This window comes from Schistocerca americana, chromosome 5 (genome assembly GCF_021461395.2).
Source record: "Schistocerca americana isolate TAMUIC-IGC-003095 chromosome 5, iqSchAmer2.1, whole genome shotgun sequence".
Lineage (NCBI taxonomy): Eukaryota > Metazoa > Arthropoda > Insecta > Orthoptera > Acrididae > Schistocerca > Schistocerca americana.
In genome coordinates, this window is record NC_060123.1 from 98,180,166 (window position 1) to 98,203,915 (window position 23,750).

The 23,750-nt window shown below is 42.1% G+C and overlaps 1 protein-coding gene across 2 annotated transcripts in view; it reads left to right on the forward strand.

Annotated features, from left to right (window-relative positions):
- LOC124615608 (adenosine deaminase-like protein) overlaps positions 1 to 23,750 on the forward strand; it is an 85,011-nt gene that overhangs the window by 56,309 nt on the left and 4,952 nt on the right. For both annotated transcript variants that reach the window (XM_047143604.1, XM_047143603.1), the window contains 2 exons: positions 1,281 to 1,521; positions 20,075 to 20,210. In XM_047143604.1, the coding sequence (XP_046999560.1) occupies positions 1,281 to 1,521; positions 20,075 to 20,210 (377 nt within the window). The remainder of the gene's footprint in view (positions 1 to 1,280; positions 1,522 to 20,074; positions 20,211 to 23,750) is intronic.

The window sequence follows — 23,750 nt, forward strand, 5'->3', positions numbered from 1 at the left end:
GCCAAAACAAAAACAAAATGGCACAGCCTATGGGTAAAGTGGAGTACTGTGCTGCAATACATTTTCAGCTGCAATGGAAATGTTTGCAGCTGCGTCAGGCCAAACCAGATAGTGACAGAACTTATTTGGATTGAACTGCCGTGGTGTCCAACATTTCCACTGCAGCTAAAAATGAATTACTCCACAGTACTCCAGTTTACCCATGAGCTGTGCCATTTTGTTTTTGTTTTGGCATCTCTAGCAATGTGCTATGGTACTGCTTCATGGGGATTTCAATGTGTACTATGACTGCAAACATGTACCAAACAAACAAAAAATTAGTTGTGTGACTTTATTTTCAAACAATGGAAAATCCAGGATGGAATGTAACAATATTATGAAAAGGATAGTTATTACTTACCCTATGACGATACTGAGTCACAGATAGGCTCAACAAAAAGTCTGTCACAAAATAAGCTTTCTGTCAACAAGGATCTCGTCAAAAGTAGACAAAACAAACACACACACACACACACACACACACACACACACACACACACACATGACCAAAGTCTGTGCAACTGAAGCCACTTTTCAGTTGCCACAGACTGTAGTCATGTGCGTGTGGTTTGTGTGTGTGTGTGTGGGGGGGGGGGGGGGGGGGTGAGTGAGTGAGTGAGTGGGTGTGGTCTATTTTTGACAAAGGCTTTGTTGGCCAAAAGCTTATTTTGTGGCAGTCTTGTTGTGCCTATCAATGACTCAGCATCTCTGCTATATGGTGAATAGCAACTATCATTTCATAATATCGTAACTTTATTTGTATATGGTCTTGATTATGTACATTTGTCTGTGTGTGTGTGTGTGTGTGTGTGTGTGTGAGAGAGAGAGAGAGAGAGAGAGAGAGAGAGAGAGAGAGAGAGAGAGAGACCAACTTCATATTAGTACTAGAAAAAGAGCAAAAGCTTAAATGCTAATGTGATTGTCTAATCTTTTAAGTGTGTCTTTATGCCAACCACGATTTCATGTACAAATGAGTGGTTTCGTGCCCTCTTTCATTTCCATCATGATTGTCATATTTTTTCCCCCTATGTTTAGTTTGTTGAAGTTCATTCTGGACTATTTTTTCCTTTTATAAATACTTGATGTGATCATTAAGAATCTGTTCGTCCTCTCTGCTTCTCTTTCCATTTCATGCTAATTCTGGTTTTTCTTTACCTACAAATATTATCCTCTGTTGTTTATTGCTGTGGTCCTTTATGTGAGTAATGGTAAATTAGTACTGCTCACTGTATTATTTTCAGAAAGGCAAATATGTCAAGAAACATATTAACAAAGCTTATAGTGTCAGTAGATCGCCAGAGAGGATTAACAGAAGCAGAAGAAAATGTTCTGTTAGCAGTGGATATGCACTTTAAGTATCCAGACATTGTGGTGGGAATTGACCTCAGTGGCCATCCATGCAAAGGACGTATTGAAGACTTTTTGCCTCTGTTAGAGAAGGCTAGATCATCTGGGTTGAAGTTGTCCCTTCATTGTGCAGAGGTAATGATGCAGCAGTCAGACAGTATGTATCTTTTGTTATGTTCTGTTATTTTGTGATTGTTACTTGTTGCAAACCTCTTTCCAGATTACAACCAATTTTGAATTACACACACAGCAGAAAAAATAAAATTGTATGAATATTATGATGATGTAGTTTACATGATGGAAAGGCAACCAGTCACCTGCAGCTGATTGATGCATAGCGTGTGTACATATGTAAAAATTTTGAAAAGTTTCCTGTCTCTGTCTCTCTAGCTTTACACCTCAGCTTTGTGGTTCTTATGTTATTAAGTCCCTGTCATCTGCTGCCACTGACTGTCAACTATCTGCTCTTTTACCTCCCATTACCTCATCATTCTGCCCCTTGCTCCATATCTTTCCCACCCCCAGTTCCTGCAGTTCTTTCCCCTCCCTCCATAACCACTAGCCTGGGAAGATTCATTCATTCATTAAATTCTGTAGATCCCATAAAAAAGGAGAAATTTCATGGATGGTGAATGAGTTACAGAGTTCATTAACATAAGACAAAGACCTCAAAGAAACTTCATCTGTATACTGTAATAACAATAAACTATCACTGTACTTCTTAGTGCTGTTCACTCTTATGCCTTCTAAATTTAATTTTGAGTAGCTTAGTAAGAACGCTGCTATTCTGAGGAAAGATACTGCCTCCTCAGTTTTTCTGTGGAGCTGTTGCTTATCTGCTGTTAATAGTTAACTGGTAACCCCCTGATTGTTTAAAGAATCAGCCTCCCACGTAGAAACAGTTTCAGATGTCTGAGTACTTTACAAATGAGTTAATGTGTCAAATGTTTGCTTTTAAGCATGTAAGTGAGAAAAAGTTTAGGAAAGGTTTGAATTTATGCTTAAAGTTTGTTGCAAGTCACTAAGTGCTCTCATTATGAAAACTGAATGAATATAAACTGGTTAATTTGTGCTCCATTTCAAACAAAACCTAGTTTTTTATATCTAAAAGCAAAGATGATGTGACTTACCAAACGAAAGCGCTGGCAGGTCGATAGACACACAAACAAACACAAGTTTTTCACGCATATATATGTTTATGACAACATATCTTCTGACCTATGTGTCATAGAATGATATAATGTTGCAGATACATTCAGTGATATGCGTATATACTCTCTGCAAAGTGTGTTGAAAATTGAATAAGTAGTAAAGAAGTAATAAATTAAAATGCCAAGCCTGTTGTTGAAGCATTACTGCATGCCATTGTTAGTTTTTCACGCAGCAAAATGTTTATCACTTGATACCCTGTGAACTATGTGTCGTACGCTGATATAATACTGCAAGTACATTAATGGTATATGTGGATACTGTCTGCAAACTGTGTTGCATATACAATTAACAGTAAATAAGTAATAAATGAAAATGCCATACCTGATGCTGCCATGAACAGTGAACATGTAGGAAACAATGAATTATTTTTCTTTCCCGTTTAGTGGGAGGTGCCAGTGAGAAAATGGTTCAAAATAGTTTGAAACTGTGTGTGTAAAAAAAAAAAAAAAAAAAAAAAAAAAAAAAAAAAAAAAAAAAAGGTCAGTTGGACGTTGCTAAATGCTCTCGTTCTCAAATAACATCACACACACACACACACACACACACACAACACAGTTTCTAACTGTAATACCCACTTTATGGTGTTAACTATTTAATATAAGATTATACCTCTTAATGAGTGGATTATGACAGAATTTCAAGTATTTTAAATTCCATCAATAATTACGCAAAATATTGAAAATCATATTTTTGTTGCCCCCATGGAAGCTGTCAGATGGCAGCCTGCAAATTGGTCTGGGTGCTATGCTTCAGGTTCTGGGATGATCGTTCAGCATAAATAGTTACTTAATTTCAGTAGTGTTTTTCAAATGAATTACCTATAAATATTGAGTCCCACTTACAAAGGGTGGTGCAAAAGTCACTACACACTTACTTAACTTACGTTAATTTTTAATAATCTGAACGTGGTACAAGCCTACCAACAAATTACAGTATACATCTCCTCTTTTTATATTCAAATTGTCTTCCTTGTTGTTGATACACCACTGAAATGTGCCTGGCACACTCTGACCCACAAGCATACACAACTCAGTGTTGTTGTGTAGATTGTGGAAGGCATCCGTGAGCTCTTCAAGAGTTCATGGTTTTACATTCCAGTGGTGTTCCACACGCCCACCAGCACCTCCTGCTGCAGTCCAGTCACAGGGATTTCCCGCCCAATAAAAGGCAGAGACAAATGTGAAAGCAACCAAGTTATACATCAGCTATGCTGCAATTACTGTGCAATGTTCTGTGTGTGCATGACAAGAAACCAATTACATACTTGCATGGATGGCCACCACCAGACTGGCAAACCAGAAACTTGACTATCCAGTTGCCGAGTATGCTGCACACCAGAACATATATGACTTCAACATCTGGTCTGCAACTTGTGGTCTCGCGGTCGCGTTCTTGCTTCCCGAGCACGGGGTCCTGGGTTTGATACCCGGCGGGGTCAGGGATTTTCACCTGCTTCGAGATGACTGGGTGTTTGTGTTGTCCTCATCATTTCATCATCGTTCATAAAAAGTGGCAAGATTGGGCTGAGCAAAGGTTGGGAATCTGTATGGGCGCTGATAACTGCGCAGTTGAGTGCCCCACAAACCAAACATCATCATCATCTTCAACATCTGCTCCATCACATGAGCCATTCAGATACTCCCTTCCAGCACATGCTTATTTAAACTACACAGATGGTCATTGTGTCTCCAACATGTCCTGTGCTCTCGCATTCCCTCTGGCCTAAACTTGTGTTAAGCTGTTCCCGTTACCTCACCTTAGTTTTTCTCTTCTCTCTTTTGTTCACATCGCTTCCACTCCATGCACATTGTGCACTGCCTTGTCCTATTACAGGGTTTCCCTAAAGGAATGACCCAATTTTAAATAGAATTATTTATTAGGAAGAAGGGCTTAACACCAACAAATTGCATACTAAATTACTCAGAAAAGACAGAAGTTTATAAAAATCCATCATAAATGTTCAATATGTCCTCCATTGGCTGCACGGATGACATCTAGCCGATAGCCGAATTCATCCCAAACTGAGCGTAAGGTGTCTTCTGTCACTGAAGCTACAGCAGCTGATATTCTGGTTTTTAGTTCATCAATGTCATGAGATAAGGGAGGAATGTAAACACATTGTTTAACATATCCCCACAGGAAGAAATCACATGGTGTTAAGTCAGGGGACCTAGGAGGCCAAGAGTGTAAAGCCTGGTCATGCATTCCTGTACGCCCTATCCAACGTTGAGGCATATTGGCATTGAGGAAACTGCACACGTTGTGCCAGTGCGGTGGTACTCCATCTTGCTGATAGATGAAATTGTCAGAGTCAAGTTGTGGGAATAACCAGTTCCGTAGCATTGCAAGATATGATTCAAGTTACAGTTTCTTCCTAAAAAAAAGTAGGGTCAATAAATCTTGCTTTGCGAAACAGCACAAAAAACATTCACTTTTGGTGAATCACATTTGTGTTCAATTGTTTCATGAGGATTTTCGAGCCCCCATATATGCACATTATGACGGTGAACCTTACCGCTAGTATGGAAAGTTGCCTCATCGTTGAATATCAACCATAACATAAAAGTGTCATCTTCCATGTCTTCTAGAATAGCATTGCTAAAGTCCATGCATTTCACTTTGTCAGTATCTTGAAGAGCTTGTATCAGTTGTAATCAGTATGGTTTTAAGGGCTAAACGACACTGTAACATACGCCACACTGTCACGTGCGGTAACGCAAGTTCTCGGCTAGCATGACGTATAGACTTGCGGGGGCTCCACTCCAATGCTCATTGGATTTGTTCCACTGTTTGCTCAGGAATGCATGGCTGGCCAGGAGTTTTAGCTTTATAGAGGCACGCTGTTTCTTCAAACTGTTTATACCACCGTTGAATGTTCTTTGGTGATGGTGGTTCAGCACGAAATTGAATATGAAATGCACGCTGAACTGCAATCACTGATTGAGTACGACTAAATTCAATAACACAATACACCTTGTGTTGCGCAGATGCCATATTTCACGAGACTGGCTGCACTCTCCAGGTCAGCGCTCATAGTGACATCTAGCGGATTTTTTTCTGAAACTCTAGACCATGCCCATTACATCTAGTGCTGTTTCAGTTACCTAGTGACATTTGCCTCAATGTTATTACAAGTTAAAATCAGGTCATTCTTTTTGGGACACGCTGTACTTATCTCTCTCTCTCTCTCTCTCTCTCTCTCTCTCTCTCTCTCTCTCTCTCTCTCTCTCTCTCTCCCCCCCCACCCTCCCACCCAAGTGGCCATCCCCCCTCCCTCTTTCTCCCCCCCTCTCTCCATCCATCCCCCTACTGACTCTCCTCCTCCTCCTCCTCCTCCTCCCCCCCCCCCTCCCTTTCCCTTCCCCTCCCCTTTCAACCTTCTCCATCTTCATCTTTCTTTCCTTTTTCTCCCCTTTCTTTTTCTCCCTCCCTATCCCCCCATGTCTACCTCCCACTTCCTAAATCTCTTTTTGCTTTGTCCTCTGTACTCTTTCCATCTTGTTGTGCAGCTGTGGAGTCATCTGTCCAAAGACCTGCCTCTTTTCTGCTACACCCTCCTTTCGTCCTTCCCTGTTTCCTACCCGCCTCCATCAGCTCAAGCAAATGCTTTCAATAGTCAAGCATCAGTAATTAGTAAATTAGTATTGCTGTGGCCATGTGTGTGTGTGTGTGTGTGGGGGGGGGGGGAGGGGGGGGGTGTAGTGTAGTGTATTTCAGTGCACGATGCGCCAGCCTCACGGCAAACGGCGGACGAAGGCTGGCCGGTGCATTATGCAGGTGACACAGTTTTGCAACGAGCATAGGTATGTTTGTACATGCGCGGCAGCCATCAGAACGCAGCGTTAGCAGAATTACGCAGGTGCGGGCCGCATGTGGCGCGGTTGTGTTAGCCAACTCATCGAGAACCTTCTAATAAACACGCCGCCGCGTAACCGGCGGATTCAGCAGCGATCTGCACTATTTAAGGGCATGAGAGGTGGGCATCGGCATTCGGTTCGACCGACTGGGCATTCGGTCGCTGTCACGTCATCACCCGTGACGCTGTCTCCGAGGACCGGTCAGCGTGGGGCGTTGCCCGCTGCTGCATCGGCGACTCCCGGTGTCGTCACGAGCTGCCGCATCTGCAAGCTGGGCTGCGCCTCGTGCTGCTAACATCCTACCGCCTGCTCAGCCACTGACCGAGCGCGGCACCACGTTCCCCGGACAGCATGCATCAGCACGTCTCCACCATGACATGAGCAGTGGGGCTGAGCTACCAGAAAATGACTTGGGAGAACCAACAATAAAGAGGAAGATTGCTGAAAACAGCCACCTTCTTCTACCCAGCCACACCTTACAACCCCGACCACGTCACCCACTCCGGCCATCCTATTACAAGTGGTGTCAGTCGGGCAACCTGCGCATCACACACTCCTGTTACAATTGGTGACAATAGTGGTCTTCTCCCTGGATTTGGAGGAAATTGTGCCTGGTAATCGACGAGGATATGTGGCTTCCTTCCTGTTCTTCTTTCTGGGCTTACTGTAGTCTTGATTCGATAGTTGGTAGTGATGGAGCAGTCTGTGTCAGCCGAGGTGGCTATTCAGCAGCTACTTGAGCGAGTGTTGGAATTAGAGATAGAGCTTGCTCGGTCTAAAGAAGCAAGCAAAGAATGGTTTCCTGTTAATGCAGTAATTCTTGACACTAATGCTGCGTCTTTGGTCACCTCTTTCTTGGGAAAAGCTGGGGAGGATGTTATGATTTTTTTTTTTATTTTTTTATTTTTTTTAATTTTATTTATTTATTTATTTATTTTTTTTTTTTTTTTTTGAGAACCTTGGCACGGCCGCTAAATTGGGAAATTGGGGTGCAGAAACACTTTTGCATGTGGCTAAGTTGAAAGTAACTGATGATGCCAGAGCGTAAGTTACATACCATGAAGAATTAAGGGATGCTCGGACATTTGAAGTATTCAAAAGAGGGTTGCTGGAAAGATATCGGAGGAAAAATGCGTCTAGATATTAGCGGGAACAATTGAATAGAATGTATCAAAGGAATGGGCAATCAATAGAAGCTTTTGTAGATCGAATTCGAAAAATTAATGTTAATACCTATGAGCTAACGGATTCCGATAGGGTTAATGAAGCCATTCTGCAGGAAGCTGAGCAGAGGGCACTAGACGCATTTTTGTGGGGAATACAACCCGAAACCTCCCACTAGATTAGGATGGAATTCCATAAGACTCTCAATGAGGCAGTTGGAATCGCTGTGGCGTTAGAGGAAGTTGAAGCAGTAACAAAGACGCGGGACAGGAAAGCAGTATTTAATGCAGAAATAAAATGTTTCAGATGTGGTCGGATGGGACACATTAGACGTGATTGCAAGGAAGTGCAGTGCAGGAAATGCAGACGTTGGAGTCATATGGAGCTTAATTGCAATGGATCCTGGCAAAAACATGATAGGAACCTGCAAGGTGGGCCTCACCCCCCTCAGTTAAATGGGGCAGGGGGTGGTGTGTCCACTGTGCAACACCCCTGGTAAGGATTAATGCTAGTGCAGAATCAGTGGCAGACTATTTTCTGACCAGCTTGGTGAGGGGCAGACCGTGCAAATTTTTATTGGATACTGGGTCTCAGATATCTGTGGCGAGTAGAAATGTACACAGTAAAGTAGAATTAAAACCACCACGCTGGGCGTTAAGTGGCGTGGGTGGGGACAGGTGAAGTCACTTGGTTCAGCGGTGTTAAACTTCCGAGTGGAAATGAGGAACTTCCAGGTGAAGGTAGAAGTTCTTCCAGTTGTTGGCAGCAGCTATGATGTCATACTCGGACTGGATTTCTTGGTTGCGCATCACGCAAAAGTTAACCTGGAACGGCATACAGTAGAACTGGACGGAATACAATTTCACCTAGGTTCTGCGGCCAGAAAACCATTACTGTCGCAAGGAAATGCCCAGATGTCGGGTGGGCCACCTAAATTGCGTACAAGGTCCCTTAGGGCTCACTCGCAGGATACTATACTGAAGGGTACAGGGAAAATAATCTGGGCAGATGTTGGAGCTAGCGTGCCGGTAAATTCGTTGTGTGTCGTTGAACCTTTGTCTGAGAATGAGCCACTGGATTAAATGAAGTGTTTTACGTGCCATAGCATGTCCTACGTGTGGGAGATAGAAGGAAAAAAGTTTCTGCCTGTCAGTAATGATAATTTTGGCCTTGAAGAGGTGCAGTTAGCATGGGGTACCGTGATAGCAAATCTGGAGATAATAGGGGAAGATGAACTGGATAAGGATTTCACAGCAGATTACACAATGCCGGGAGAGTCTGTCAGCTGGTCTGCACTGAAGGGTAAAGTTGCACATTTAGAAGGGCAAGACAGAGAAGTCATGGAGAACCTTTTGACGGAATATAAAGAGTTATTTAATTCTCATGGTCCACTGCCCGCCACACCGTTAGTTCAGCATTACATCCCCACTGGGAATGAAGCACCGGTGTATAAACGTTCGTATCGTGTTCCAAAAATTTTACAGCCTGTCGTGGAAGAATTTATTAATCAACAGCTTAGGGATGGGATAACAGAAACCAGTAGTAGTCCCTGTTCCGCTCCTGTTGTAATAGTGGGTAGAAAATCACCTGATGGGGGCAAGACATATCGTTTTTGTTGTGATTATCGTTTCCTGAATTAAAAAACTGTATCGGATGCATACCCAATGCCTAATATCACTGAAACTCTGGATAATTTGGGTCAGTTTCGGTACTTCACGACGTTGGATCTTCGAAATGGGTACCACCAGTTGGAGATCCCCCCGGAAGACCGACTGAAGACAGCTTTTTCAACACCTACAGGTCATTTTCAGTATCAGCGAATGCCTTTTGTACTCAAAAATGCTCCGGCAACCTTCCAACGGTTACTAGATAGCATGTTACGAGGGCTGAAACCTAATCAGTGTATGGTATATTTGGACGACATAATTGTTTTCTCAAAGGACGTGCAAGGACATGTGCGTCGTTTGCACGAAGTTTTCGATAGTCTGAAAGCAGTGCGGTTAACTCTTCTTATGGAAAAATGTCATTTTATGTTGCAAGAAGTCCGTTATTTAGGTCATATTATAGGACAGGAGGGTGTCGTCACGGATCCAAAACTTGTAGAGGCGGTAATGAATTTTTCAACACCTACAAAAGTAAAAGAGTTGCAGTCTTATTTAGCTCTCGCCAATTTTTGCAGGAGGTATACTCCAAAATTTGCGGAAATTGCAAGGCCCATCACACAGTTGTTGAAGAAGGGAGCAAAATTTCACTGGTCAGCAGAATGCGAAGAGGCTTTTCAAAAGTTAAAAAATTTGTTAACATCTAGTCCGGTTTTGGCTTCTCCAGATTTTAGTAAGCAGTTTATATTATCTTGTGACTCTAGCAATTTTGCTTTGGGCAATGTATTATCTCAGGAAATAGATGGGCAGGAACACCCAATAGCATATGCTTCCAGACAGCTAAACAATGCAGAAAAAAATTACTCAGCAACCGAGGAGGATCTATTGGCATTAATTTTCGGAATAACCTCTTTCCGGTGTTATTTGTATGGATGACGTTTCAAGGTGATTACTGACCATGCAGCACTTAAGTGGTTGTTAGGGCTTAAAGACCCAATGAGTAGATTAAGTAAGTGGGCTTTGCGTCTTAGTGAGTACAATTTTGAAGTGATTCATTGACCAGGTAAATCGCACGGAAACGCGGATGATCTGAGTCGTAAAATATGCGCCATGGAATGCACAGGAATAAATGAGAATGAATGGGTGGAGGCACAAACAGCTGACACAGATTGTCAATGATTTACCTCGCAGCAAAAGTTTGTTATGGAAGACGGGATATTGTACCATAAAACTAGGAACAGTCCACGCATAGTCGTACCAGAAAAATTGCGAAGTGAAATTTTAAGGCAAGCACATGATTCAATGTTTTCTGGTCATTCAGATCGAAGAGCAATGGAAAGGAGGGTAGCACTGAGTTATTGGTGATCAACGCATAGGCAAGATGTCGATTAGTACGTAAAAAATTGCATTCTGTGTGCTCAACGGGCGGAATTGAATCATCAGAAAATTGTGTTGCAACAACTACCGGAAGTGGGTAGACCTCTCCAATTACTTGGCGTAGACGTCTTAGGACCGTTTGTGCAAACACCAGCAGGTAATCACTGTGTTTTAACAATAATAGATCATTTTTTGCGCTGTGTGTCTATGACAGCTATTCCAGACCAGCGAGCCAAAACAGTGGCTCACGCCATGGTACATCAATGGATATTGAAATTCGGAACACCTGAAACCATAATTACAGATCAAAGTTCAAACTTTATGTCCGATTTGATGAAACAGTAATGCAATTTGTTGCATGTAAAGAAATTGAGAACAAGTGCATTACACCCGCAGGCTAGTGGTCGTAAGGAGAGAGTTCATCATACAATAGCTAAGATGTTAAGTTATTATGTAAATTCTCAACACAGCAATAGGGGTACCCTATTGGCATTTGTAACCACGGCGTATAACTCAAAAGTGCATGAAAGTACAGGATTGTCTCCGTATGAAGTACTGTTCGGTCGTAAGATGCCATCTCCATTTGAATTGCTCAAGACCCCACCAGGAACCGATATTTTGGCTGTTAAGGATTTATCCACAAAGTTGAAAACAATCTGGCAGCAGGTGAAAAAAATGAACACTAAAGTGTTAGAGAGACAGGACAAAGTTCACAATAGAAAGGTGGCTTTACGCAAATATCATGTAGGACAATGGGTGATGATGACTAATCCGTATGTGCCAAAAGGCAAAATGAAAAAATTTGTATCCCATTATCAAGGTCCTTTCCAGGTGATCGAGATGACATCCCCAGTGAATGTAAAATTACAGCTTCCAACTTGCCCTACTATTGTGCGTGTAAGCTGAATTAGGCCTTTCAAGGGGAATTTTGAGGAACTTCCTTCATTTTCTGCAGTAACTTCTCGTGGAGAGAAAAATGAATCTAAGAAAAAGAATAAGAAAGGAGTAGATGAACAAGAGAACCAAGTTAATTGTGGAAGTGATCAGACATGATATTATGCTCTTAGGCCATGCGTAAAAAGGAAGAGCTAATGTGAGTTGTTTTTCTTTTGTTTCTGAGAAGGTGTGACGTTCTGGTAAGACCAGCAGTTCCAGCATCATGGGTTGCGCTGAAGAGGGAAGAGGGAAGGTGTACACTATCTCTCAGTATAGTTATTCTGTTTTGCTGTTGCAACTTAGCTGAAGCCTTGAAGGTACATCCTATATCAAGTGGTATTTTGTTCTCACGACAAGCGGACGTAATTATGTCCGGACATCAATGGACCTTAAGGGTGGACTGTAATATTTGGGCGGTTGAAGACGAAACCTGTAAATTAGAGGATACATTTAATGAACTTCATTCCATGGTGGCTAATCATTCAAGGTTTAATGACACACAGGGGTAATAGCGGCTACCACAATCAGCTTTTGCACGCAATGCGGGCACCTAACCCTGGTACTGTTACTTATGGAACAACTTCGGGAAGGATTACGGAAAGTTCAATCGGAATTGCCCACATCCTTGGAGCTACTGATGACATTAACAGACGAACACTTATCTCTGTACTACAAAATGGCCACTGTTACCAGTGTGCGGACAGGCACCCTGCTGAGAATTCATATCATAATACCATTAACATGTAAGGATTGTAAATTTGAATGTTACACCTTGCATACGTATCCAGTGAAGTGGGAAATTTTGCAGAAATTCGTACAATTAACCGTATGTGAAATACTGTTAGTGGCACGTAACAGACAAGCTCATGCGTTCCTCACTGCACAAGACTTGCTGCGTTGTCGAACAGGTCCAGTTACCATCTGCCCCGTGAAATTGTTACACACTGTTCCCAAATCTTGTGAGTATTTTCTATTCCGCTCTCAAGAACCAGTTGCGGAGTGCCCTAAGGAAATTATAGAAGGCACGGAGCAGTTCTTTCAGCAAGTGGGTCCACATTGGGTATATTCAGTAATGGAAAATACAGTTGTTATTTGCGTTTGTTACGAGGAGGGTAAGCAAGGGAGTATGCAAAGAATAGAACTGCAGGGGCAGGGACTGTTAATTAATGGCACACAGTGTGACATTTCAGGGCCAACTTTCCGTTTACCAGCCGTGATTACTGGAGCTACAATCATGAACATAACACGCTCATTGATCTATGTACCCGACCAACCGGTGCAATTCATCATGAAAGAAAATCTCACTGTTTTGAATAGCACATTAGACCCGACTTTGCTCGCCTCTTTGGACTGGATGCTATCAGCTCAGGATGGACGTGTAACTATGGAACATCTTTTTCAACGAGTGCATGAGTACCGTAATGAGCATAAGCAACGCTTACTAGTTACTGAATCATCAACCACCGCCACCTGTATTTTTATCTTTGTCGTAGGATTAGTGTACTATCGGCTCAAGAGGAAGGTAGCCCAAATCCCACCCCCTTCCAACCTTTAACGTAAGGGTCCAGACAAAATCACTGAACAGTTGTGAGGCACTGCAGCAGAACACTGAGTAATGTTTATGGGCAAAGATTAGACTGAGGATTGAAGTGAATGAACACAGTGTAAATAGTAAATCAATCACATTTTGTGGTGTTTGTGAAGTGAACTGTAGTTGTTTTGACTTTTTGGTTGAATTCAGGGATGAATTCTTTTCGTACAAGGGAGGAATTGTAGAGGACAAGGGGTTATCTTTAGGAAATACAGTGCGAAATTGAGATTTAGTGTGTTCCAGTGCATGATGCGCCAGCCTCACGGCAAACGGCGGACGAAGGCTGGCCAGCACGTTATGCAGGTGACACAGTTTTTCAACGAGCATCGGTATATGTGTACGTGCGCGGCAGCCATCAGAACGCAGCGTTAGCAGAATTACGCAGGTGCGGGCCACGTGTGGCGCGGTTGTGTTAGCCAACTCATCGAGAACTTTCTAATAAAAACACCGCTGCGTAACCGGCGGATTCAGCAGAGATCTGCACTATTTAAGGGCATGAGAGGTGGGCATCGGCATTCGGTTCAACAAACTGGGCGTTTGGTCGCTGTTACGTCGTCATCACCCGTGACGCATGTCTCCGAGGACCGGTCGGCGGGGGGCGTTGCCCTCTGCTGCATCGGCGACTCCCGGTGTCATCACGAGCTGCCGCGTCTGCAAGATGGGCCGCGCCTCGTGCTGCTAACATCCTACCGCCTGCGCAGCCACTGACCGAGTGCGGCACTGCGTTCCCCGGACAGCGTGCATCAGCACGTCTCCACCATGACACGAGCAGTGGGGCTGAGCTACCAGAAAATGCCTTGGGAGAATCAACAATAAAGAGGAAGATTGCTAAGAACAGCCACCTTCTTGTACCCAGCCATGCCCTACAACCCCGACCACGTCACCCACTCCGGCCATCCTACTACAGTGTGTGCTGTTTCCTGTCTTACGTCTGGGTTTCATGTGTTAATCTGCTATAGGTGAGAGGTTGTCTTTCCCTTATTTTAGGTAATGTGAGTATGTAGATGTGTAGGTCTTCCGTGCGGGAAGTGTACTGAATGAATTCTTAATACTGTAGGATACAGTTATATGTGCTTTGCTTTATTAGTATCATAACTAACTCCATGGGGAGTACACTTGCCCTTGGACCTTGTAGAAGAACAAAGATGTTGGTAGTGTCAGAGATTGTAGTTTATGACATATTCCACATCTCCTACAGGTTAAGTCACCATGTAGCATCCCCACTCATAGTGTCGAGCATCAGGGGGAGGAGGCATATCATTTTCTTATAGTCAAGGGTGTAATCGTCGAGGTGAGGTGCTGGTCGACAGGATTGCGAAGTGGCGTCCAGAGGGATGTGAGAAGAATGGGCCAAAGGTGTCATTGCAGCAACTTTGGTTGGTGCAGATGTCAATTTGCTGCCATGTGTCAGCAATAGATGATGAAGTGTGAGTGTCCTGAGCGTAGGTAGCATCGTGTAGGACCCGGGCGGGTTTGAGTATGTGCAATGTTGTGGGTTTTTTGCGAGGAAGTATGTCAAAGGTGGTTTCTCCTCTCCGCAGGACCTCGAGGGGCTGGTGGGATGCCCTTGCAGTGTCATTGTGAAGCACGATGAACTCAAAATTCACTAGGGCCTCACATGCGAAGATCTCGGCACGTCCGTGAGGCTGTCGCGATTGTATTCTAATGCGCAAGATGTGACTTTTCAGTCACTCAGTGTGGTGCCATCACTCTACCAGTTTGCTTCTCTGTGGGAGGTAGGCAGTGGTGTGGTAATGTTTAACACCACATAGGTTGTGAAGCTCCACGGATGAGGCCGACTAGCAACACTGGTCTAAGGTGATGGCAGCCTGACATGTGTATTGCGAAATCCGTATTGCACGAATATCCTTGCTGTGATCTTTAGAGTAATAGCCAGTGGGGACAGGGCCTTGACCTACTTGATAATGTGGTCAGTCGCATAAAACTAGTATCTGTCGCCAATGGCCACCGGCAGCAGACCGACTGTGTCCTTATTTTTGCAGCATTGGCATGCTTTGCAAGCCTGTGTCCACTGTCTGCAATTTTGTTTCACATCTGCCCAGACAAAACATTTGGTGACTAGCTCGGTAGAAGGTTGTACCGCCAGGAGTGACAAGCGGTGGAGGCTGTTGAAGGCACATTTCTGCACCAGAAGTGGAACTGTAGGGTGGATTCTACCTTACAACACATTGCACCAGATTTGTTTGTCAGAACCGGGAAGAGTGGGGCTTTCAAATTTCAGGCCAGCCAGTTCATCCCTCAGAAGCTTGCAGATTTGTGGATCTGCCAAGGCAAGCTCTTTGTAGTTAATGCTCATAGGTAGCATATTGATATGTTACAGGTAGTCCACCACTATGTTGTCAGTACTCTTGGTGTGTTGGACATTGGCAGTAAACTGACCGACATAGCCGATGTGGTGGAAACGTCTCAGAGGGCAATCTGTACCCAGGTTATGTATAGCTTTTGCGAGGTGTTGACGGTCAGTATAAATTGTGCCCTGCCTTCTACATGTGCTTTGAAATGCCACAACTGCCTTTTACATGCCTAGCAGGTTGCGGTTGAAGGTGGACTATTTGCATTATGAAAGAGTAATTCGTAAAAGGATACACAGTAGTTGCTGTTCCCCATTGTCAAGTTGTTGGGGAGTGCCCCAATTGCTATCTCACTGGCATCAACTGTGGCAGACAAGAGGGTGTTTGTGAAGGGGTGAGCCAGTGTGAAGGCCTGTTTGGGGAGAGTTTGATACTTTCAAACGCCTGTTGCATTTCCTTTGTCCATGTCAGAGGCTGCTTGTCACATTTGTTTTTACCTGCAAGCATATCTGTGAGCGGGACCTGCATTGCCACAGCTTGTGGCAGAGGACTTCTATAGAAATTTATTGCTCTGAGAAACCTCTGTAATTTCTTATAGTTGGTCAGTCAAGCAAGTGATTGTATTAGTTCAGTTCATTCTGGCATATGTCAAACCATGGATTGGCTGATGAAGTGGCTGAGGAATTAATTATGCTTGGCCAAGTTGACATTCCTCATCATTTGTCACTACACCATAGTGTTTGAGTGTTTCAAAAATGATGCAGAGGTGCTACTCATGTTTTTGTTGTGAAGGTGGAAAAACCAAAATGTCATCTAAATGTGAAAAACAGAAAGAGAATCTTAACATTATTTTGTCAGTAAAATGACTGCATTTTTAAGCTGTATGGCACAAATAAAAAATCACACGACCGGAACAGTGTTATTACTACAGTTTTTGGTACATTGTCACTCACCGTAGGGATCTGGAGATACACTTTTTGCAGTCTATGACGCTGAAAATAGAAAATCAGCTAAGCCACGCATAAAATACTGGATGTTTGGACTGGGGTATCGATCAGTTATTGCATGTGCATTTGAGGAATGGTAATCGCCACACAGTTTGTATGATCAGTCTTGTTTGGGCACCAAGTGATTGGTGGCCAAAAATTCTCTGATCATATTTCTCTCTGAGTATATCTGCCCGTAACAATTCTTCTGTGATATTTTTGGTTGCACGCAGTCCGTTGCATGCCAGGTGCCGCACTTTAAATTGGATCCATGGTCCTGGCATGGTTCTTATTTGGTTGCGTTTCACTCTCCACTGTGTAATTTGTGTGCAGTGAGGGTGGGGCTATGGGAGCATATGTGGGGGTAGTGTACACACTGTGAAGGTTGTTCACCATACTGACCTGTGAATATGGTGTGGTGTGTGTTGGTCAGTTGGTGCTTGTTGTCCCGTGTTGTTGTTCTTGTCATAGGGGTGCGAGGTAAGATTGCATGTTGTCCAGCTCCGTTTGTAACAAATGTAATTAAAGTTTCAGGTCAGAGTTTTCTTTCAGCATTCCTACCCTTTCCTGTTTAGTCTCTTCTTATATCTAGGTCATTGTGTGGAGGTCATGTTCCCTGGGTGTTCAAGGGTGACTGTCCTGAAGGGAGCACCCGGTTTTTGTTCTAGATGGAGCAGGGGTCGATGCCTTAGTTCTGACTCCCCTGTAATAGTCTGGCATGATAACCCTGCTGCTAGGTCTGACAGGGAGTGAGAAGTGGAATTTGCAGTGGGAGTCTGCCCCCAACATTGGTTCATACAAGTCAGTGATGACAAAGTGCCAAGTGCATATGCTTCTAGCCCGAGGTCCGCTGTCTACTCAGCTGTTATCAGTTGCCTGATGGGGCTGTCATTGATGGCAAACAGATGTGTCTCTGACATCTTGCCTGTTGTCGTAGATGACTGTCCAGGTATAGTGCCCACTGCAGAGCCAGTGACTACAAGAAAGCATCAGTTAGAGGCATAGTCCAAACAGTCTCGCATCCACTCCTGTAGGCATGGCCAAACTAGTTTTGACTGCTCGTCCCCTCTTCTGCAATTCAGGTGGTTGTATGATTGCAAGCAGTTGTGTGCTTTCTTGCCAAAGCAAGTGTGTGAGCAGCATGTTTGTGGTCATGCCTCCTTGCCGGTGCACGGACTGTCGTTTACCACAGGCACGGTTACTGCAGCAGGCTGCAGGTCAGCACACCCGGGTCATGTGCTGCTGGGTGTGTCTGTGAACGCTCGGGACTCGGCATCCTTGAACAGTTGCTGTGGCCCGAATATGGCGGTTGATTCGAAGTGGAGTGCATAGTTGTACCATGCTTCTGATCCCCGTTGTAGCTGAGGAACTACATACAGCTTGTCACCCAAACAAATAATTGAGCCTCCATCGAATTGTGCTCCTACAAAATCAAAGCAGACTGAATTAGAGGATGTAGTTTGAGCAACCAGATGGAACAAAGTGTACTGTCTGCAATAATGGTAGAACAAACAGCCTCTTAGATACTGCCATAGATGCAAAGGTATTCTGCTACCAGTCTGTTTTTCATAAATGACCTGACACTACTGCTGTTCTGATGTCTTGGCAGGGTGTTGTAGTAGTGCTGTCTTTGTGGTATCAAATTTTCCTGTAGTCTGTGGTACATGGATGATTTCACTCATTATGTAAGCGCAGTTAGCTGTGTTACACAGTAAAGCCGGAAAATTAGGTGTATCTTTCAAAGTGCTGTGATTTTGTAATATGAGCTCAGCAACCTGAAACCAGGTGGCTGGATATTCTGGTTAAAATGCCGACAGCTTGGATATGGAGCCGGGTCTTAACAGAACTCCACTTAAGTCTTGTTCGTACTATGATGGTGTAATCAGTCCGAGATTGGCAGGCAAGCACTCTAAGTACAATTACAATGTGGGTGGAAAACCAGAACACACCTTGCAAAGCCGAGCGGGCTGGACTGTATATTGCACAGCGAATGTATTTGACTGGCATGGTTGTACCACAAACACATACAAGTGGCCATTATACAGACTTGTTGTTTGAGTGAGATCCTGATGATATGTAGCTCTGTGTTCATTGAATGTGAAATCAGCAAGTAGGTCCTGTTGTTGTAAGTATTGTCCATGTCCACCATTACTGGCGTTGGCCGCATGATGTGTCGGAACACAAGTTTCACATTTCACTTCCATTGTATGTTGATTAGAGGATGTAAATATGTTGTGCAGTTCACTGTGGGAGTCACTGTTCTGAAGAATTTGCCTGAAAAAATCATGTTCTTGTAGATGTTCCATTGTTGGTATTAGTGCTGTGTTGCATAGTACACTTCTAAATTGGAGACAAAATTAGCTGCACTTTTTGGCGTCACCATTGTAGGTCTTTCATGCAGGAAGTGTACCGAATGTAACCCTAATGCTGCAGGATACAGGTATACATACTTCATTAATATCACAAGTACAATGGAAACATATTCACGCAACATGGAAGTCATCAACAGACTAACAAACTCCAGAGGGAATACACTTGCCCTCACACCATGCAGAACAGAGATGCTAGTCATGTCAAAGGTTGTAATTTATGGTGTATTCCATACCTCCAATGGGTGAAGTCCCCACAGATATTTTTCACAACAGTAGTATGCAGAAGAAATCAAAATTTCTTGAAAACTTACACCTTCAGAGTCACTACAAGAACTGTGAAAACGCTGTTGCAACTTCCTAGTATCAGAAATGTGACTCTATGAGGCATGTCTAGCTGCACTTGCCCACAAAAGGCAAAGATCCCATTTTCGAGTCCTGGTCCAGCACACAGTTTTAATCTACTGGGAAGTTTCAAATCAGTGCACACTCCGCTACAAAGGGAACATTCATTCTGGAAACAATCCGCAGGCAGTGGCTAAGCCATGTTTCCACTATGTCGATTCTTCCAGGAGTGCTAGTCCCAGTAGGTATCCAGCTGAACTTCTGTGAAGTTCCAAAGGTAGGAGGGGATGTATGTTGAAAAAGAGGCTGTGAAGACAGGTCATGAGTTGTGCTTGGATATCACAGCCAGCAGAGCACTTGCCCATGACAGACAAAGGTCCCAGGTTTCTAGTCATGATCCGGCACACAGTTTTAATCTGCCAGGAAGTTTCAAAGGTGTCTTGGTTGCCACAGTGAAATGATTTGAAAGTCAAGGTGTTGATGCAACAAAAATCCTAAAGAAATGTTCATTTACAGATATAAATATTTGACTTGAAGATAGGCAGTGTATGCTTTCCTATAAAACCGAGTTAGTGATACCACACTGAAAATGTAATATATAGCTATTCAAGCTCTATGATGACTTACATAAAAATTGCTCATGTTTTTGTTTATAGTTTCTTCATGTGAACTATGAGTGTTTTACTGCTGTTGCTGAATTAGCTGCTTATTATTTTCCCCCTGATTTTACGTAATCTGTTCTCCCTAGAGAGAGAGAGAGAGAGAGAGAGAGAGAGTGTGTGTGTGTGTGTGTGTGTGTGTGTGTGTGTGTGTGTGGGCGCGCGCGCGCATATGTGTGTGTGTGTGTGTGTGTGTGTGTGTGTGTGTGTGTGTGTGTGTGTCTGCATTTCCAAAGAATTTAGAAGTCGTTTCATTTATGTATTTATTTATTATGCAAGGTACCTAATGTGGATGAAGTTGAAAAAATTCTAAAATTTAAACCACATCGCATTGGCCATGGAACATGCATTCATCCAAATTTTGGTGGATCTGAGAAGTTATGGAATATGTTAAGCAAATCTGGTATCCCTGTTGGTAAGTATGAGTGCTTTAAGCAGTTTGGCTAGTACATTTCTGTTATGCTGCTGTTTCATCATTTAAAAATGTTCGTAATTTTAGGAGTATAACAAATCAAGAACAAAGAGGAGTTGGAATAAAAGAATTAAAGTGGTTCTAGTAATAATCATGTGATTGTGATATGAGCAGTAGAATCTCACAATAGGGGAAAATGCCTGAAAAAATAAAGGAACTACTTAACTGAAGCCTTTGGAGCTGTTAGATATAGGCAGAGGGTATGATGCCAAACTTACCAGTGTCTATTAGAACAATTGTGTACTTCAATAACTGATTAAGCTAGGTAAACACTATGAGTGACTCTTCCACTACTTCACTGAGTGAGGTACCACAGCCATAAGACATTGAACTTACATTCAGCTGAGTGAGGTACCACAGCCGTAAGACATTGGACTTGCATTCAGATTGGTTGCAGTTCATATGTCATCCACCATCCAGATTTAGTTTTTCCATGGTTCTCCTAAATTTCTTCAGGCAAATACAGGAGATGGTTTCTTTGAATTATCCAAAGCTGATTTCCCTGCTTATCCTTCCTTAATCTGAATTTGTGTTTTGTCTGTAATAACCTCATCATCAACAGGATGTTTCTTCCTTCTTCCCTCGCTTCCCCTGTGACTCTGCTACTTCATGGACTGGTGGATTAGTGTACTCGGTATCACAATTGTGTCTGAACCCAATCCACTAAGATACTTTGACGTGACTGGCCACTTAGAATTACCAACTCTAAATTCAGAAATGTCGTATAAAATTTAGTTGCTACTCACTATATAGTGGATATGCTGAGTCGTAGATAGGCACAACAAAAAGACTGTCACAAATAAGCTTTCAACCAACAAGGCTTTTGTTAAAAATTGATGCCTGTCTGCGACTTAGCATCTCCATTATTTTTTATATTAATGTAGCACTTGGTGTTTAATAATAATCTCAAACAACTTAACGTTTTTTTCTGCACTCACTTCCTCAGCACTTGTGTCCAGGGGATCTGATCTGTCTTGAAATCCTCACTTATCCAAATTCTCTTCTGTAATCGGAATCGGAACCAACATGAGAGTTCTCATGTTCATAATAATAAAAGATCATGAGTTACCTTCATCCAGCTGTGTCACAACAGGATGATCAACTTTTGGATATATTGTTTCTTCATAGATCTCCATCACATTGAGGTTTTCAAATAAATTATTACAGTCCCTAAGAAAATTTATCCAGTAAATAAACACACATAAATAAAGTACACAGTAAATCTGCATAACTAGTACCAGACAGTTAAGAGCAGAACACGCAGAAACATCATTGTTCATTCATTTAGGGACACTTAAAATATTATAATAAGAAAAACACAATACACAAAGTAGATTATTGGATAGAAATATTTAGTTCTGGCTAGTTGGATCATCACACAATCTGCAGTACTTTGATGCTGGCACTGACATAGTTTGAATATATCGTGCTTCAAATGTAATTTTCTCTTCTAGTGATCACAGTTTGTAATTTTGTGACTGACATTGTGTCCTAAAAATAAATATTGTACTTAAATATAATTTCCCATCTGCAGACATGCAGCAACAAATAATCAAATGACTGTCCATTGCAGTTATTTTCCATGTTAAAACCTCATTGCATTCACACATTCTCATGGCTAAACGAGGAATACCCATCCTTTCGTCAACAATTACACACTGAAGGTGGCAGTCTTGCCCATACAGAACTTAATTATACTTGGGTATTAAGCAACTTGTATGATACTTACTCATGATCATTTTACAAATAAACACCATTTAGTCTTCATAGTAAATATCATAATATATCATTATTATCCATACATGTTACTCTACTATAATCAATTAAGTTTTAAAATGCTTCTACAATCTCATTTAGTTACACCAACACCTGCTCTAGTCCACTACATACAGTGATAATTACTGATGTTATACCTGTATTGCCAAAATTGTTCTCTAGTGGAAGGAATCCACAGTTTCTGAAACTACTGTTTGAAAATGTAAGCCCTGATTATACTAAAAAAAGATAAGATTATTAGTTCCTCATAAAGTGCCTGGGACTTATCATTGTACAGAAGGAAAATTTGCTGACACAGGTGACAGTAATAAAACAAATAAATAAAAAATACATTATTAAGTAAAAAAGCCGGCCGGGGTGGCCGAGCGGTTCTAGGCACTACAGTCTGGAACTGCATGGCCGCTGCGGTCGCAGGTTCGAATCCTGCCTCGGGTATGGATGTGTGTGATGTCCTTAGGTTAGTTAGGTTTAAATAGTTCTCAGTTCTAGGAGACTGATGACCTCAGATGTTAAGTCCCATAGTGCTCAGAGCCATTTGAACCATTTTTAAGTAAAAAACGGAAAGAAATTCACTAAATTTTGCTGGCTTTTTTTCCCATAAAAATTCATCTCTGGCATCAAATTGTTGTAAATAATTAGTTTTTCTTGTTAATGGTTCCAGGTGTATGACTCAGTGACCCATGGTCCTATACCAGTAGTGAAAAGTCTTAAACATACTTACAGATGATGATTGACATAAAACCATCCAAAGCTTATGTTTTGTGCACTTTACACTGGTTGAATTTTGAATTGGCATCATAACAGCATTTTCCATTAGAGTTTCCTGTAAGGTACACATCCATTCATGTTGAGAAAAGCTTAATTTTTCTCCTCTTATCAGTTAGTAGTAGCAGTTGTACAGCAGTATTTCATTATTCAAGCGCAAGAAAAAACGTGAATTGACACTTAAGAATTTTTTCTCCTTGCTTGAATGTGCTTCTTTGATTAACGATGAATATAAAATTCATTTCAACTTTCTTTATCAGAAACATTTACAAATAAAAAAATAGTCTTAACTGAAATAAAGTTTTTTAATGAGAATATCTTTAGCAGGTGTGGATGTAAGGTTGGCAATTTTTATTTGTATGTATTATATCCATAAAAAATAATTATATTCCTGCTAGTAGAGATAAAAAAAACACTGTTCTTTGTGTTGATGAACAGTGGTTAAGTGAGATACAGCATCTCCATGTGACATTAGAATGTTCTGTAGTAGCAAGCATTTGTACATGTTCTAACACTTATAAAGGTTCCTCCATGTAAATCAGTAATAATTTTACAATAAAATCTACTGTCCTTGACATTAATAATTTATGCTATGAAAATTCATATTTGAAGTAGTTCCTACAATGTGCCAGGCTTCATACTCAGAGTTGCTTGTCTGCTATACAGTTACCAGAAGATTTGAATGTTTCAAGATACCAATATTACTATTATGCTTATGGAGGTAGCCGGAAAATGCTGGAAGGTTTGCAACATTTCTGCCTCACAGTGTTCAGTCGGAGTGCTCTCTGAGTTGTATTGATAGGAAATCTAAAGTCAAATTACAGAAATAAAACCACTATAGCTAAAGTATCTAGCACAACTAAAATTCATAGGTATAAAAGAAAATATTGCTTGAATGAGTCCACTTATGAATGAAATTTGATTCTGTTACACTTTAGTCTG